The 19,657-nt window shown below is 37.6% G+C and overlaps 1 protein-coding gene across 5 annotated transcripts in view; it reads left to right on the forward strand.

The window, feature by feature from the left end:
• Nucleotides 1-19,657, forward strand: part of LOC310889570 (uncharacterized protein) — a 92,586-nt gene that overhangs the window by 25,726 nt on the left and 47,203 nt on the right. For 3 of the 5 annotated variants that reach the window (XR_014576624.1, XR_014576625.1, XM_083817186.1), the window contains one exon: nt 15,700-15,806. Coding sequence is in view for 3 of the 5 variants with exons in the window: in XM_083817186.1 (XP_083673312.1) it covers nt 15,700-15,806 (107 nt within the window). In the remaining 2 variants the exon portion in view is untranslated. Of the gene's footprint in view, nt 1-15,699; nt 15,807-16,177; nt 17,259-19,657 lie in introns of those variants that run through there. The other 2 variants (XM_083817185.1, XM_083817184.1) reach the window with 2 other exon arrangements.

The following is a 19,657-nucleotide window of genomic DNA, read 5'->3' on the forward strand; positions in this document are numbered from 1 at the left end:
CATGCAGAATAGCTAGTGCAGAACTCAATTTCTGCTTTAATTTTAAGTTTGCATCCTTCCATTGAGAACATTTGTTTTTCCCTGCATTGCACATTGGCACAAGAAGCAGTACCTAGACTTTGTAAATGCAAATCTGAAATTGCTATGGCTATTAAACATAGCCTTTTTTACTCATTAAATAGCTTCTTCTGCACCTAGGTAAGGGAAAAAAAAAAAGTAAAATCCTACTTATTTGCTTAATAGATTAGCTTAATAAAGAGAAAAATATTGTCAGACATGTTCACATAAGACAAAAATGTACCAGCCTAAGTGAAGGATGGGAATTATTTTTTTCCAGTCTTTGTGAAGTTTGTTTCAGCATCAAGCATCGAAGTAATTTAAACTCATAGATGCTAGAGTTTAAGTTAAACATACATTTGTAAAATGTTTTGCTTCTGGATAAATTTTGTGTGAAAGCTGAATTTCCAGATTCATCCCTTAAAGAAGCAGTTTAGGTGTTCTAATGGTCCTTGCATTGTATTTAATCTAATAATGTGGAAAAAAAAATTTCATAATTACATTAGTGTGAGTTTTGTAACTTTCACAAATATCAACAATTACTAAATTTTAAAAAGTAATCTTAAAAAATGGAAGTGCGGTGTACCAAAATCAACATATAAATCTTATTTATAAATTTTAAAAGAAAATCAAAATAGTACTTTAAACTAGACAGTATTTTTATGGTGGTTAATACAAAGATATTGCAGTGTGCAATACAAATATAAATGCCAGTAAATGTGATATTATCTGTGTGCCAGTGGTGTAAGAGTTTTTTTTGAAATGAGAAATGTGTTTTATGAACATTTAGAAATGTAAATTATACCCCTAAAATGAAAAGGAGCTGTTTCTTGATAATTGCATTTTTTCACAAAGCCAAAATTGTATGGGATGTGGCAAAATCTCATAATAGATAATTGACATGAGTTTCTTTTTTTTTTTTTCCATTCTGTTTCTCAATCCACTTAAAATCTGATTCCCACTCTTCCCCTCACAATGCAACTGAAAAGTATTTATCAAAAAAATGAAGACTGTGCGTATGCTGTAGTGTTCAACTTTTAGGGGCTCACGCAAAACATCTGATTTTGCATTAAGCTGTCATTCACTTCTTGCTTTTCTCCAAGACTTATTCACTCATTTGGGGCCAGATTGTGCCATTGATTTTTAACAAGAATTCCCCACTGACTTTAATAGGAGGTTCTGCTCAAAAATCAATTGCGTGATCTGGATCACTGTGAGATTCCTCCCAAAGAAAGAGCCTGATGCCTTGTAAAAATAGGGTAAGTGGAAGTACTGATAGTGTGGCAGCAGTATGAGAGCTGGGAAATGAAAGAAAGGCTGATAGCAAATGGTGCTCAAAAATAGAAACCGAACTGAAGGTGGTGTTTTGGCTGTTGGGCCTTCTCCAGGCCATGTGCTGAAACCAACGTCCTTCTGTTTCTTCCTCAGCTGAAGGAAGGCCTCAAAGACAGGACATTGCCTTCACCCTTGCTTGGCATTCCTGCACGTATTTCAGAGATGAGAAGGGTGTTGCTGGGGCAAAAATGATAGGGAATCGGGAAAGCAGAAGAAAAATGCCACTATCTTTCCTAACTGAACAGGCTCTGAGAAATATGTCTCCAGAATTACTTCTAAATTCAGTATTCTGTCCAGGGACATTTCTGGTAAATACTCAAGACTTCTACTGGCCTAACCACGCCCAATTATAGATCTAAGCATTGCTCTGAAAATCACTGTCCCCTTCAGTGGTGCCTTAGAAGGAAGGCGTGATCCTGGCCTCCACCGTACGGAATTGCTTGTGCAAGGCACATGGAGGTTAAGTGTGCAAAATGTGATCTCCTTTGTACGAGGAGAACATCCTGAGCAGGTCCACTGAGGCCAGGGGACTTACTTCGGATTCCCAGCCACGAACGTAGGAGCTCGTAGGGTATATTCACTTAAGGTTTATTTATGCTTGGTTCTGTGCTTGGGCACCTGGGTTTTCTTTTAAAGATACAAATTTCAACATTCTTTTCGCAATTTGTATGCCTGCCTCATTTACATCTCCCCTGTAAATTGCTGGTTTATAATTCATATGTAAATGTAAACTCTTTAAATTATCTGTCCTTGAATTTGAGAAGATAATACTGGGGGGACAAAAAAATCAAAATATTAACTCTTTATTCAGCTCAGGAGCTGTAGTTCATTGCCTCTCACAGAGATCTCGTATAGGCGCATTCCTGGAGCATACAGGCGAACACGCTCTGCTAAAAATGGGTTTGCCTTTGACAGATGAGGCCTTAGGCATGCAGAGGCTGTGACATTCATGGGTATAAACTATGAAAACCTAAAACACAGAGGAAGCAGCCTTCTGATTTTCTCAAAATAAAGCAATGTAACCTCATGTAGGAAGGAGTACATGCAGCCTCCGTAGGAAACCCAACTATTGTTGTTTAGAGTTACAGAAATTGCCAAAAAAAATATTTAGCACTTCTACAGTGCTTTCCACTCACAACATTGCACAAGCCGTAATTAATTAACCAGCAGGATAGCTGATATGACATGATGTCTTCTTCGCTTAGGGTAGCCATGGCTTTGGGTAAAAATCTGTATACCAGTGAATAAAATTGTATCAGAGAGCAAGACACAGTAAAGAGACATAGCCATGAGTGCTTCTGGAACCAAAATATGTGAAGAAAAATACAGAAGGCAATATAAGGATTCAGTGACATGGGCAACTTCTGTTCTCTCCTGTGCCTAACTTGTTTCAGTTACATTAACATGGAGTGTGTATATATATGTATATATATATATATATGCATATATATATAATATATAATGTGTAATATATAATACATATACATATATATAAATGTATGTATTATATATATATTTATAAGTATATATATGTTATTATTTTTTCCATTTAGAGATGGAATGGTAATGGTATACCTCTTCAACACTGTGGTTAGCACTAGGTGCTTTAGAAATGGCAGCTTTGGAAAGAGAGTTCACTAGCCCCACTCTGGTTCCTCTTGCCCACCATCATTCTCTTCTGGGCTCCTGAGTAGCTGAGTTTCATACTGCGGAGCTTCTCACCTATTCATCATTTGTCTTGGATAGATAAATATTTTTCATCTGTTCTATGATCAATTATTATTGTGCTGGCTTTTTTCTTGGCATTGATATGTGCAAATGAAGATAACAGAGGTTCAAGTGACTGTGGTTGGCTGAAATGGACTTCCAGGTATGCCAGAGGTTGACTTATGACTCAGCTATGAAAAGAACCGTGGAGATATTTTAAAAATGTAGTACAAGCTGATAACAGGCTTATTCCAGAAGATATGTGTGGGAGTTCTGTCTTTGCTCTAATAAGACAAACACAATTCCTTACAGTGCAGAATGGAGACAAATTCTTTATCTGAGTATAATGAGTTTACAGGAAAAAAAAAAAAAGGAAAAAAGGGGAAAGAAAAAAAAAAAAGAAGCTCTTGTAAAGAATGGAAGAAACCATTTTGAAAGCAGGTGGTAGAATGATTTGATAAACCTAGCAGTTCAGAGAAAAACAAGAGGTGAGATTTAAAATCCTGTGAAGAACTGTACTAGAAGAACTGGGAAACTGAAATCTCCCATGGCTGTCTGGGGGACAGTGTCACTGCTGTGGGCATCAGCCGGGACTCCTGCAGGCTTACGGGAGGTTTCCATTGCGTACATACGGGAAGTGTCCAGAGAACATTTTGGTAGATAAAAATGGCAACAAGTCAAATTGGTAATGAACTGGAATTACAGAATTATAATGTAAATGTAGCTGTCTTGAGGTCCAGAGAAGTTCTTTCCAGCACAGTTTTCAGTATTCCACATTTTCAAGTGAATGGCTGTCAACAAGGAAATTGAGGAAAACACAATATATTTATAGAATATGGGACTGCTAGGGATGAGAATGAGTAGTACTTACTGAAGTGAATATGGTAATATGTTTCTGAGAATATATTCTGCTCTGCTTTTGTTTTATTTATATACCAAATGCAGAACTCATTTTTATATTTTTTATAATCACTTTCAGTTACAATTTGCAATTCTGTATTTTTCTGATATTGAAATTTTACCTATAGAGACAGATTATTTATTTTCAAACGAATTGCAGATTGTATGCCTTCTAGCTCAGCACTTTAGCTGCTCCTCTTATGATTTCAAGATTTGACTGACATGCAAAAAATATCAATTCTGCCTATCCATTAATATTGTATTAAGGTTTCCATCAGGTAACCTAATGACATGTAAATTCATTGAACAAATCATACAATCAAATCATAAAACCATAGAACGGCTTGGGTTGGAAGAGACCTTAATGATAATCCTCCCTCGCCCTGCTGGCCACACTGCTTTTGGTGCAGCCCAGGGCACGGTTGGCTTTTTGGGCTGCAAGTGCACATTGCTGGCACAAAACAAAGTTGTTGTATCCCATTTCTCTAATATTAGGTTTAAACCGATGCTTTAAATAATCTTATTCAGGATGCACACATGTGATTCAACAGTAAAACTGTATGTCCCATGAAGCTGCAAATAGCAAGTTGCATCATAGAATGCAGCTAGCAACAATTAGCATTTTTTCAGAGTGAATAATATCTAGAGTCTAAATAAAAGAGGACACAAAGCTAGAGCTGTTATTTCCTGCCATAAAAATAAAGCAATCTGTACTTAATGAATGAAACTATGGTCAAAACTGAAAGGTATTTAAAGCTTTTTAAATCAGAGAAGAGAGAACAGTGTTTCTTAAGTCATACAACCTAATTTAATTCTGAAACTCGCTTTCATGAGAAATAACCAGGATGATACTCCAGCACAGTATTAGGAATGCTAATGGACGATTCATGTAGCCTCAGCTATTCAGTATGGGAAATTATATGATGTACAGACAAGTAATTGACAAGGATGAGAAATAAACTTTCCCTCTGGACTAGTTACTTCATGATGGGCTGTTCTGATGTTAAGGAGATTTTTCTTGTGTGTAAATAACGCCAGCAAGCTACATGGTCAGAATAATCTGATCCAGGACATCAATTCCCATTCTTTTTGTCATTGGATAAAGAATTCCCATGGAAGTAATGGAAATTGCCTCTGGGACAGCAGTGGTTAAAAATTCATTAGGACCATGATTAAAAGTGTTGTGTGAAAAAAACAGTAGAGAAATTATAATAGTATAAAGAACGTAAACCAGTGTGGTCCTCTGGTTCTGAAAACTGAAGATACTTTGAACATAAGAATTTTATAGATCATTAAAAAATTTGTAGTTTGGGAGCTACAGAGTTTTAAACCTAAGTGAATGTCATCAAAAGAAGGTTTCTTTGGGCTGCTTTCAGGGCATGTTTCTATAATATGTGTATTTGATAGATGAAATATTCCACCGAAATTTTAAAGTAAAGCTTTTATTTTTTATTTTTTATTTATTTATTTTGATCTGTAAGAGCACTATAAAAGCATGGAGTCTCTTTTTCTATGAAATCTGATGTAATTTGTAGAACTTTTCTGTAAAATTTAATCCACTTCTTTTCTTTAGGCACTGGAAGACTCTTCGAAAACCCTTTGCACGCATGTTCTTTTTCTTTTTCTTTTTCTTTTCTTTTTCTTTTTCTTTTTCTTTTTCTTTTTCTTTTTCTTTTTCTTTTTCTTTTTCTTTTTCTTTTTCTTTTTCTTTTTCTTTTTCTTTTTCTTTTTCTTTTTCTTTTTCTTTTTCTTTTTCTTTTTCTTTTTCTTTTTCTTTTTCTTTTTCTTTTTCTTTTTCTTTTTCTTTTTCTTTTTCTTTTTCTTTTTCTTTTTCTTTTTCTTTTTCTTTTTCTTTTTCGTCTGATTTTCACACAACTCTTTTCTTTATGCCTTCCAGTATGTATTTTGCTCTCTCCCTAATTCTCAGTGAAGCTTTTATGCCTCTTTCTTCCACACACCTTCTGACTTTCCTACTCTTCTTCAAGTGCTGGGAGATGATCTTTGTCTTAAGTTGTTGAAGTATCTCTGAGCCTAGATTGCCCGCATCATGAGGCTGTGCGGTGTGACAGATAAGTCATGCCAGCCAACAACTCCAAACTGGTTTAGTACATTTAATAAACAGCAAGGCATAAATAAATGAAAATTGTGCTATTATTTATGCGAATAGGAAAACCTGCACATTGCTGGAATCATTATTTAAAGACTTTTCCAATTGTGACAAGAATCACAAGACCAAAATTACAGTGCATTTTATGCATGCATCATAGAAGCAGTAAAAGGTGAGACAAATTTACAGCCCTGCATAGTATAAAACATGTCAAGATCACCTCGACATGTGCATACATATTCTGAAACTACAGAATATGGAGATTTTAAAGGTGGGCTATATCACTTATCTCAAACTCTTTTGTTATCAACATAATGTAATGAATTGGCAGCAATGTCATAAAATGTTTTTTTGCAACTCTATGCTCTGTTACAATTTCCTGGATCTTTAAAAAATTCAGTTCCCATAAAAAGACATATAGATACAAGCTTTAATAATCATATCTGCCTATGCACAAATATGCGCACTAATAGGACGTTATTGTCAGCTCATCGCTGGCTTTAGGATGTCATTCCTTTATCTTTCTTAATTAGACTTATATTGCAAAGTCATCTCTCAGAATAAACTGGGCTCATTTTAAGACCCAAGATATATTACTTTTATTACAGTATGTTTCCCATTCATTAAACTTTTTTTTTCTTTTTCCTCTCATTTAGAGTATTTGCATTATACTCTTAAGAAAAAAAAAAAAAGAAAAAGGGAATAAAGAAATTTAAGTTTTCATGACAAAGCAGGGAGTGCATCTCCCTGGAAGTCTGTATGGGCTTCAGAGCCCCCGCACAGCCCTGCACAGTGTGCACACAGAAGAAATCACAGTCATTGTCTGGACCAAATCCTTTCTTAAGAGTCTCAAAGTCCTGCTTTCATGTCAGAGAGGACTATCACTGTAATGATACCTTAAATACAAATTTCTCTGAATTTCTTGATATAGCACCAATATTTTGACGGGATGTTGCAATCTTTTTATTTATTTCTTTTTCCTCCAGTCATGTAACAGAAAACAAGAAAGTTAAGATAATGCTTGTCAAATCAAATACAACAAATTGAGAGGGAACTGTAATGCTATCTGCAAACTTCTTGTTTAAAAAATGGTGTTGAAAATGAAATTCAGTAGCTACAGAAAAGCACTGAGCTCGTCCCATTAAGGACGAGTTAGAAATTTTCTTCACCATACTTTCAGAAATTCTCATTTAGCCTTGTTACAAAAGGCCAAAGAGGGATGAATGGGGCACACGGTGCTGCTGTGAGGGCTTGCAGCTCCCCGAGCAATCCTGCCCTTGCAGTGGCTGTGTGACATGTTGAGCCCTCCCTCCGTGCAGCTGTGCCTTGCTGTGAGCAGGCACAGGGCCGGGTGAGTTTTATCCATCTGCTTCCTTGTGCTGCGCTAGGGAAGAGTGTTCTCAAAGCAGAAACCTGGCCCTGATCCCCTTCTTACCTCCTCTTGATGCTGAAGTTTTTTCTTTGTGGAGAGTGGGAAGAAACTTGGCAGGCGGGAAGGGTGCCTTCTGCAGTGCCGTGGGTGCGAACCGGCAAGTCCACGGGTGTCGCATTGCACCATCAATTACACATATTAAATATTTGTAAACCTTTTTTTTTTTTTTTTTTCCGCAGAACTTTTTGAGAAACTAGTTTTCAAAATTAGGGACAAAGTACTCGTGACAGAAACTTATCCAATAGTGGTCAGATAGGACTTTTTTCTGGGCTGCCTCTTGAGTGTCACTATGAATGTAAAACTTTGCAAAGAGAAGGTAATACCAGAGTGGATTGCTCTCAGACATTTGTCTGTACTTCCTTGCAAATATGTCATATTCTGGTTCAAATTTGAACTACATCATATGGTATTGTTCTGCTTTCTTATGTTACCTGCGTTATGGTTTCTTATTTCGCAAGACTAAGCATTTCCAAACCAGATACGTTCTGGAGTTCTGGAGTAGGACAGTTGGATGAACATGTATTTGCATGAGTACCGATGTTAGCCTTTATGGTACTCCCACTTCTGCCAAGGGAAAAAAAGATTTAACTGCCTAAGTTTTCACAGGTCATGCTGACATAGAATGAGGATTTTTACCAAAATAATATTTGTGGTTTCTTACTGATAATCTATTTCTCTGGCTTTGCTCATTTCCACAGAAATCAAAGGCAGTGAAGACCTAATGGGTTATCTAATGCCTTTCTTTGCCTCTCTAGGATTTTTCCTTATAGTATATTTTTCAGTGTTTTGTCTTGTGTTGTAAAGAACAGGACTTCACCATTTCCCCGGGGAAACTTTTCAGCAGCCTAATAGAATTCTCCATTAGGAACATTTTCCTTTTGTTCAGCTCGCATTTTCCTTTTCTTCATTTCATTCAGATACCTCAATTTAATGATAATAATCTGACAATCACGCTCTATCATCTCTCCAGATACATTCCCAAACACTCGGAACCTAATTCTGCAGTCATCACTAACGTACAATGTCCTGCTGACGATGGAAATTCAATCCTCAGGTGCAGTCCTGCGAGGTGCTGGACACATCCTGCAGAGCTGTGCAGGTCTCTCCAGCTCAGCACCTCCCTGTTGAATTCAGGCCTTTTGCCTTTGTGTTTGAGCCTCTTCATAACATTGTCCTACCTTATTTGACCTAGACATTTGACCTGCTTCCGCCCTTTCTTTTCGACTAATGATGTTGCCCTTGGTGCCCTGGCTGGCTGCTTGCCTCCCTGCCATTTGCACAGGGCATCCTCGCAGCACCGAGTAACAAAACACACACCTTCCCCTTAGCAGGCTAAAGTCCAGTTTTCTGCACTACCATGAAAGCAACCCACGTGATCCTCTTCATTTTTGTTGGGTTTATAATAATATATAATTTCAAGTTATAAACTGAAATAACTGACCATAAGGTAAACTCACATTTGTTAAAATAACTGCAGTTACTTCCTTGCCAAGAGGTTTGTGTCCCTCCTTTCATTTTGTCCTGCTTTCAGGATTGTGTTGAGGTTTTACTAAAAGGAAACTTTAGGAAAAGAAGATACTTGCTTTAGAAGAACAATGCCTGTATAATTCATTCTAAGTTAAAACAAACAAACAAGAAAACACACTACCACCACCAAAAAAAAAAAAAAGCAAAAAAAAGCAGTAGTATTATTATCCGAAAATTCCAGTAGGGAAAAAAAAAAAAAAAGTAATTTTCACTAGGTTTTATATTTTAATGTCAAATGTAGCTTGGGCTTTGAGCAAATTAATAACTAAAAAGTAGTTAGAGGATAATGTCATTTTGAGTGCAGCTGTCCTGTGGAAATAGCAGGAATCTCTCTGTATGTACAAGCACTGATCAGCTGTAAAAATAGGCACAAAAAATGATTTTAGACGTGGACGCCTGATGATGACTAAGCTGTTTGACATGAACTACAGAAGTATTTGCAATCAGTCTGGGCTAGATGTTGAACTGTATCTGCAAATTAACAGTTATTTGCTCAAGTGCTATAGGTGCCTTTTCATGAGCTCTGCTAAAGCTGCTTGCTAGATAATTACTTGCAGCTGCTTCTCTCTGCTGAAAGTGTCTGCAGTTTTTGGGCTGAGTTGCATGGTGAATCTGAAGGTGAGCCTGCTTTGCTGTGAAAGGTTGTCTGGGGAAAGGAAGGCAGTGGAAGCATCCATGGTGCACCGAGTGGTCCTGGGTTGAAGGAATGAGAAGAGGTGGAAGTTTGGTCAAGAGCGATTTTAATTTGATTTTTCAGGAAAAAAAAAAAAAAAAAGAAAAGAAAGAAAGAGAAAAGAAATCAATGTTCTGTGGAAATGGGAATGGAATGGGAAAAAATCTGTGAAGAACATCTCTTGGTTTTAGTTCTCGTCCTGTTGCTATCTTTTATTACATTCTATAACTCCTCTGGGAGCTGTCTTGTTTTTATTTCTTATTTGACCTGACATAAGTATCTCTCCATTTTACAAGAAGGCATTTATTTGTTTCACTCATATCTAAATTTCCTTCTGCTATCTGCCTCAGGCCTGTGTTGTATTATCTCCGGACAGAGACCTACGTACATATTGCACTCTCATGGTTCCCCCAGCCTGTGAGCAACATCTGAAAATTATCATCACTCAATAGTTTAGCCATAGTTTATTGGAAGGGAAGCCAACTTGTTTTATACCTGTCTGCATATCAGAACTCTCCTGTTTCCTTTGACATCCTTCTTCCTGTTTCCTTTGACTATGCAATGAATGTTAACAATCTATACAATTTCATAATTTATTCAATTAATGAAAATGTATATATATTTTGGTTTTAATATTTACTTATTTTGAGACAAATTTTAAGGGTCTTGTTTTTTGGGGGGGACATTTCTGCTCACTCAAAAATCAGCCTCCAATAAAATCATTACTTAAAAGTAAATTTGACGGAAGAGTGCGCTGTAGTTGCTACTTTTCTTTCTCTTTTCTTTGCACCTATGGGAAATCTATGTCAAAACTTTCATCCTTAGACTTTGTTTTAGGGGTGATATCATTGTATATGGAGCAGAGAAACCTCTCTTGCCGTAGGTTCCTGCCACACGGCAGAGCTTAGTGCCTTCCCACAAACTCTTAACTGAGAAAGTGAAATTATGTTCCTCCATTTATCCCATGCTACATACACATATTTCTAAACATATTGATATTATCTCTTGGAAGAAGGAGAAGCATAGCCACAAAAAGCACACACACTCTATATTACCAAATACGTTGCTTGATAATGACATCTTTTTATGTTCTTCTCACACATTCTTGGCCGTGTTTCTTTGCCTACTAGATCCTACCACTCGCATGCATGCAATCACCATATTTCTGTGAGAATGGCTCCATTTAGACTTAGGCATTTTCAGTCTCCGATGGGTTATTCTCCTCCAGACTGCTGCTTTGCACCACTGGCAGGGCCAGGTTGTGACTTTGTCTGATTAAACATTGATTGATGTTTACACGTGGTAGGCAGATCAGAATAAGGGCTGATTTGTCAGCTATGGGATCCTGTGGATAATCGCAAACATTTCGCAAATCGCAAAATCAACATTTGTAATGGACTCTGTGACTGGAAAATTTGTGTGGGTTACAATGTATTCTCGTGAACTCAAATCTTTTATTAATTTTAACCCCTTGAAAAGTACTGGGTGAATAGGAAAGACTCGTAGTACAATGTATACTAGGTGATCACTTCCTGCTTCCATAGAGTTCATTATTTTATTTTATTTTTTTAACCAACAGAGTGATTGGACCTGGAGTTTGTTCTCAGCAGAAACATATTTCTGGCAAAGTAGTGCAACTGAATGGTCACTTGAATGTTTAATTTAATGCCCACTTATGCAGAAGCATGCCAGCTACTGATGCATAAAACCAACTTCTGGTATCACCTATCTTTTATCTCATTCTTTGACATGGCCCAGCTTTACTTAGTTTATGAAATTTGAGCACTCTGTTTGACTACAAATAAGTGTACATCACTGAAAAGCTCTTTTCCTAGCCTAGTGGTTACAGCTTTCAAATTTTTAGCCTGGTTTCCACGGTACAATCCTTGCTTTTACAGAAACTCTTTGTATATTATAAACCTTACCAATGCAGTCCTCTAATGTTATTTGCAGCCTGGCAATATTTTGCTACTGAAGTTTTGTGGTAGAGAATTCAGAATTGATGCGATATCTTTCATATCTTCCATCCCACACAGAAAAGATTTGGTACTTATCCAGCCTGCGATTTGATGACATTCTGTAGGAAGCCAAGGATAGCTGGTTATTTGTTTGTTTTCTGTCAAATTGCTTTGAAATTCTTGCTTCTTGCCCACTGACATCCAAGTTTTCAGAAATGATAGGCACGTGTTCTTGCTGCTGAAGTAAACAGAAGCATGGAGGACCTTTAGAAAGATTTTCAAACATTAATACATTAATACCGTGATTACCAAAGCTTCACATTATTTTCCTGTTCATATCACTGAAGAAATATTGCAAAAAAGTAACAAGATCAGTAGGAGATGAGGGTTTTTTTTGGTGGTGGTGGTGGTTAAGAACACTTTCCTAGCATGTTCTGATTACAGATAAAAGCAAAACTGCAGAAAGTGACACTGGAGCTCAAAGGAGATATTTGCATGAGTGTCTCACAACCCTCTTTGGGTTTTCAAGTCTGTTCTCTTATTTAGTCAAGGGACTTTATAAACACTTGTTTTAGAAAGCTTGGCAATCCATGCGAAAATACTGGTCTTGACTATGCTGTGTTTTCTGGGAGTCTGAAATTATTACGAGAACCTGACTTGACAAGAAATTGATTTTCATAGTCTAAAGGAAGATCATTGGGACCTTAATTGTCTTTACATTGCACATAGGAGAAGGATCACATTTAGATGCTTTAAAAAGTTATCGATCTCTTAAACACTCCCCATGCGTGGAATAAGTCTTTGTATATACCTATCTAAATATGGCACTGTTGGGATGTGTACATGTAGGTATGTGTGTATGTGTGTGTACACATGTCACACGTGTGTATAATCAGATAAAGTATCATCTCTGAGATTTCTTAAGCATATGTATCTGTCTTTGTACTGAGAATTCCCAATTTCTCTCCCTGGTACAGACAATCAACCCAAATCAACCTATTTTCTTGTTTATACAGTTAAAGTCATCAGACTCCATACTAGGAATAACATCACGTGAATCAGTGGGAAAACAAATGAACAAAGAAACAAAACAATTGTAGGAGAGTGAGATATAAGCTCAGTTGTGTTACTTGTGGTGCATCAGAAATATATCATTTGCCATTTGGCAAATAGTTGCACATGCAAGAGTCCCCTTCAGGGTATAAGGGTGACTCACATACATAACACTTAACACAGATGCTGCTGCACTGAGATCTTGTTTGTTGAATTCCCCTTACAGTTACATTTGTGCCGGTGATGGACAGCCCTTGCACAGGTGAAATCCAGTCATAGCTCAGCCTGGAGAAGCATTTACTTCAGAGACGATTTTTTTTTTTGTTCAGGAATAGAAAAGTGGAGCACAGGTGTGGGGATTGCCATTACAAAGTGCTCTGCATAGACTGATGCATTGATAGGGATTATCCAGGAAGGATAAGTACAGCAAGAAGCATAAGCCACATTGCAGAATACCACGTTTGTGATTTACCCTGCATTCCCAAGTTGCTTTTCAAAGGGCTAGGCTGTTTGGGGTTCTCCCATTGAATGGTTCTTTGTCTTTTGTTATAAAACTTAGCTGGGGGGTTCCCATTTTGAGCGACATGATAAAGGAAGCAACCAAAATTTTTGTTATTATCTGCAATGATGCTACTGGGAAAGCAAATGAAACAGGGAAAGCCACGCCTGTGCCCCCCATCCGCTGAAATGTTTGTGCTTGAACGGATTCCAAAGGCCCCAGACCTGCAGGCCCATGGGCTGCAGAGCTGCCACTCATGGCAGATTTCTGCACAGCAGTGAGTAGGGATCCACTCAGGTCTGTGCCTCTGACCACTGCTAATGCCTGCTGGCAAACAGCCTCATGCACGTGCTTCCCCATGCATGCATCCTTCACGCCACTGAGCTCCTCGGGGGGAGGTGGGCCGGTGGGATGGCCGCATCAGGAACACGCAGTGCCTTTTACTTGCGGTGCTTTTACAAACGCAGGCAGCAAATGTCTCTGGCACCACAGCCTGCAGCTGGAAGGCAGAGCCAAGGGGTAAGCTACTTGAATACACAGGCAGATTCGTACAGTGAAGGATTAGCAGGTCCTCAAGGTATAACAGAGTTTGTGGATGTGGTTCATTTTTTAAGGGGAGAAAAAAAAAAAAAAAAAGCAACAGTGAGTATGTTTTTAAAATGATTACCAAAGCATTTCTGAGAAACACTTTCTACCAAAGTATTCTTTTGTACTTTATATACCTACTTACTTTTAAAATGCAAAACAAATTTACTTAACTTCAGAGAATGGCAATGTCTGGAGGATACTGATCATGGATGTGTTTGCCTACACTACACTCACAGAGCTTTGAAATGGGAAAAAAAAAGACTGAATAGATTCACGTTATGAATGTTAGTGTCTTGAAGGTATAGATGGCAAATTTCTCTCCATCCTTCTCTTCCTTAGACAAGTCTGAATTTTGTCACAACTTCAGAATGGCAGCTTGTGCTAACTGCAGTCATACAGTGAATAATTCAGTACTGCTTGTATCAGAAGTTCAGTTTTTAGCCAGTCATAAAAATACTTTGTTAAGGTAATGTTAAAGTGCAACAATGTATGCCCTGATAATCTTATTTAATGAATGCTGATCAAGATGGGCTTTCTCATATCACTTAGAGTAATCGAAACTCTAAAAATACTATTTTTCAACCCTAAATTTTGCTGCATATTTACATCTATGTATTATGTATTTCTAATGCTTAACTCTGGGTCATGGTTAATAGTCTGGTTTTGATTCTGTGTGTGTTGATTCTGTGTACTGGAGCTAATCTAACTACCTCTGTTAGTTAAAAGGAAATGACCTCACAGAGGGAAAAACATTAAAGCTCAAGAGGAAAAATGACACTTGCTTTTGTAAAGGAGGGTAGAATACCCTGTCCTGCCTAAAAATGCAACTCCTTACTTTCTCCTGCTAAAAATCCTACAAAGCACAAAAAGCATCAAGTTCTTTCTGATACGAAGTTGTTGCTCACATACAAATCCACCTTCTCAGTTTGCTTCTGGAGGAAGGTATCATTCCTGTTTTCCTCATGCAGAAACTGAGGCATGGGATTTCTCTAAACCTGTGTGGGAGTGAAGTATATACACTAGATTTCATGTCTTCCTACAAAAAACTTGCATCATACATGTGTTTTACACTTTAAATATTTACAAAAATATTTAGGTTGCTTGTATCTGTGTGCTCATAAAAGAGTTTATTCTGGTTAGAATCAGGTTGTTTGGGGCTTTGGCTGGTAAAATGGTACCAACAACTGTATAAAAAAATCAAACCAAAATGGATACTTTTCAGTCCTGCAAAATTCTCATATAATTTACTCGTGATTAAGCTGATTTTGTGCCCAGCAAATATATTTTCAAAGGAGACCTTTTGGATGAACCTCCACTGATAATAATACCTATTTCATAATGCCTTAAAACAATATACTTACTCAGAGGTAGTAAACCTCACAGTCTCTTGGCAAAGAGTAAATGATCTTTTTATTCCCATTTCCTGCACATTGAGGTATACACAGAAGTAAAGAGTTTACTGGAGGTCAAATTCAAGGGACCAGAGCTGGGGTTAAAACCAGGGATTTCCCAGTGCTCTTTCTCTACTTAGGGCACTTGACATTCCTACTTCAGTTGTCCTTGTACTCTAATACAAATGAATTTTTTATGACAAGAAAGTTAAAGAGCAAAATATCTGAAACATGAATGTGTAATTTATTTTTATTTTTATTTTTTTATTTTTTATTTTTTTGTGTATCCAGCTATCTATAAACTGGAAGATTCCTCTTCTTTTGGTACAGGAGTACACATATGCACCATTGCATTTCACACAGAATGAAAGAGAGGTGGTCTTGTTCTACAAAGTTTTAGTTAAACAAGAAAAATGAGCATGCTTTGCAACAACCATCCTTTTCTAATGCACTTAATAATTCTCTGTTTCAGAGCAGTATGTGGCTAGTGACTTATCTTCCTGAGGAGAGTGACCGAGATGTCTGTTTGGAATTATTCCTGGAATTAGACCAGCATGAGGTCTCCTCTACCAATCTAAGGTAATACCGCTGAAGGGCAAGAAATCCAAAGTGATGTATGCCCAGATGACCGTGCATTGACAGTGTCAAGCGTGGCAAAAGTTCTGTATGCCTGAAGACAAAAAAAAGGCCAGGAGATTGGGTAACCCCAGGGAGGTCATCACTCCATGAGGCACAGCAAACACAAATTCCTTCCCAAGGGGTATTTAGTCAGTGGAAGCAAAAGCTTCTCTACGAGGTGGACAGGTTTTACTAACAGTGGTAGCCCTGACTTCTGCCACCACGAAGCTCCTTCTTGAGAATGCTAGCTAGTTATCTCCCTGCCAATACACAGCATAACAACAAATACAAGAGCACTGAAATTCTGTTCTCCTTCAACCCACACACCATAGGAGGTTGCCGTTGCAGTCATTTTGTGTCAGGGTGAGCCTGATCCTAAAGGAGAGCAGAAGCAGCCCTACAGAAGCTTACACACATGAGTAAGATGAGTATGATTTGCCAAGCGATATGCACGAAAACTAATTTGCTTGCTGGAGAACGATCTTTTGAAATGTTTTCTTTAAATGACTGCTGCTTAAAAGCAGCAAAAAAGGCACCCAGGTCTGAGGTATATCTGCTTCATTCCCCTTCCTCGAGGTTGCATAAATTATGTATGCCCTTGTCACTTTGGATAAGAGTCTGATCTCAGAAAGATATTAATTATTATGTAATAACTTTCACTAATTGTTTCTCCCTTTAGAGTATTTAAAAAACTGGTTGTATTGACAATAATAAAGGGTAATGAATGGCTGCTAAGATGTCTGTAGTACAAAATGAAATAGTCACCATTTCTGTTAATTTCAGTGAGACAAATTCAGCATGATTTTAATGATATTGTGGGTATATTACGCTTTTTTTTAACCTCTTTTGGGAGGGGGAATAACCTTCACATTTTTCTACATTTATGCAACCTGATAAACCTCCATCAGGGCACTCAAGTTATTGTCAAAAAACACATTAAAATACCCTGAAACACATTCCAAATGATGCAAATCCTTCATGTTCAGAAACTTCAAAAATTTGACTTGATTTTAGTTGGAGCTCTGTAAACAAGGGGCTGAAAATCCAGGTTCTTAGTAATAAGGAAATCCTGACTCCAAAAACAGATGACAAAACCAAACACATTTTAAGAAAAAACTTGAACAAAGATTTTTTTCTGCAACTTGGTTAGATATTTCATCTAGTTTCATCATGTATATGCAAGTTACTATAAAGTTAATAAATGTCTTATGTACTAGAAATCACCTGTGGGATTTATGACTGTCTTAACATCTCTTAAAGACAAATGCTGCCTCATTTTGTAATATTTGTTTCAATGGCATAGTTGTTGCCAAGTCAAAATATGTCATATATATACAGTTCTCATTATTTAAGGGGAATTATGAAATAATTATGTATATATTTATATACCAATGTATGTACATCTCCCTCTGATTTTCAATGGCCTCTAATTCTAGAAGTGAATTAAATGCTTATATTGTTTTGAGGTGCTTGCTTGAAGTGTATGTTATTCTTAACACAGTTGACTTGTCAGTCTCTTACTTTGCTTAAACAACATTTTATTTATTTAAAGTGCAACAAAATACTTAATCTCTGTAGTATTTTTAACTGTAGCACCACTCTTACTCTGTGAAAGCACCAATGAGATCTCAAACTGACTTTGATGTTATTAGATTTTCTTAGATACGTGTAGTTCAGTTACTGGTCTTCTATGGTACAAACAGAAATAATATAAAAAATATAGCATAACCACAACATGACAAAGGAAAGTTTCCTAAAAATTTTAGCTTCTTGGGAAGTAGTGAGTGTCCTCATTTAAGTACAGAGTACACATAGGCATGCAAATTACTTTGCTCTGCTGTACCAGTGCTTCTCAGGAGCAGTTTTGCTGAAGTTTCATGTAAATTCCATTGTGGTAATGTCTTACACTGTGGGTCACATCATAACTCTTGGGGATACAGTAAGAACCACCATGCTAACCATCAGCATCTAGTTTGCCTTGCTGCCCCAAAACACTTTGGATAGCATAAATTTTGTGTTCATCTGGACTGACTTAGGTCAGTAAGGTAGCTCAAGCTGATGTGGTATTTTTTCATCTTCTGAAGAACTGAGATTTCTTTGACAAAATGCCAACAGGTAATTGCTTACAGATATTTTGATAAAACACTTAGAGAACCAGCTGCTGCTACTTCTAACTTTTTTTTTTTTTCCCTAATGAATCTTGAGTATTTCGTTGCAAAGTAGCACATCTTGAGTAGGAGTGAGGAGTGCCCTCACCCAGGAACTGCCCCTTCCTGGCAGTTGGGGTCTTTGTCTGCAGAGATAAGATCTAGAGGTAGCTGATAATAAGGACAGGCACAAGTATTTAGACAGAATTTAGGCTGTCTGAATTTAGTTCAGTTTAATCTATGTAACTCATTCATTTTGACATCTCTTCTGGCTCTTCCAAATAGGTCTGGTGGTGAACTTGTGACAGGTACATGTACAGAGAGCTAAATTTATCAAAAATAAAGCTAATTTATTGAAAAGCAAGGGTGTCAAGCAAAGCTGTGGCATCTCTGGAGATGGCATAAGCAGAATCATCTGCTCTCCTGCTGCCACCACCAGCAGAACCTACCACTTGCTTCTTTTAAGCTTCAGTATGAAAAAAAATGGCCCTGTGATGAAACGGTCCATTCTGTTTTTAGTAACAGGTTTTAGTAACCACGATGAAAGAAAATGGTAAAACACATATCAGAGATATCTCCAAATCAGTTCTTCATGTATGCTTTTACATCATAACCACTTTTCAATTTTAATTCATTGATTTGTTATAGTCTGCACCATTAGTCATGACTCTTACAAGTCCTCCAAGAACTACGTGTTATGTGAACAGGCACTACTTACATCACCATTTGACAGAAAAAAGGTAGTATGCATAAAAGTATATGTGGTAAAGATAAAACAAAACAAAACAAAAACCCACAAGCACTTCCCTTTGCATGAAGACCTTGGAAAGTTGTGAGTTTGGAAGTTTTGTAGTAAGTCTATGTAGCAAAAGATTCATTAGAAGAAAATTGCACAGTAAAGCTTTTGCAGCGTAAGAATTAGTTTCCTTTGAAACTCCTATGATGCTGTCACATACATTTTTTTTTAACTTATTCAATGAATGGAGTTGGATCGTAAGCTCTTCAAAGCCATGGTGGAGGTGTCTTTAACTTAAGTCAAAGGAGTTGCCAAAACTGGGGTTGGGCACAGTCTGTGCATCATGGACAGGCAGGGAGATCAACGGGGTCTTCTCCAAGTGTTATGGTGGGCTTGGAACCTTCTCCTGAAACACCCCATGAACCACACGTTTTCTCTCTGTAGACCAACAGGAATGAGCTTTTGCAACTCCAAGGGAATTTCATTTGCAATATGGGTATTTGTTTGATACCTGTGTGTGGTAGTTTTACGTTGCTATGCAGATGAACCCCACCACAACCACTCTATTACTCCCCCTCCTCAAAGAAAAAGAGGAAGAAATTATGAAGGAAAGGGCTGAAGGGTTGAGATAAGGAAAGGGAGATCACCCACCAATTATTGTCATGGCCAAAACAGCCTCAGAGTAGGAAGATTAATGTAATTTATTACCTACCACTAGTTCACTAGAACAGTGAGAAACTAAAAACAAACTAAAACCACCTTCCACCCCATCTACTCTCTTCCACCTCCTCCCCCTGAGTGGTGCTGGAGAACGGGGACTGGGGGCTGCGGTCAGTCCCTGATGCTTCATCTCCAACGCTCCTTCATGGTCCCCCTCTGCCCCTGCTCCACGTGGGGTCCCTCCCACGGGATGTTGTCCTTCCCGAACT

Source organism: Anser anser (assembly GCF_964211835.1).
Source record: "Anser anser genome assembly, chromosome: Z".
Classification (NCBI taxonomy): domain Eukaryota; kingdom Metazoa; phylum Chordata; class Aves; order Anseriformes; family Anatidae; genus Anser; species Anser anser.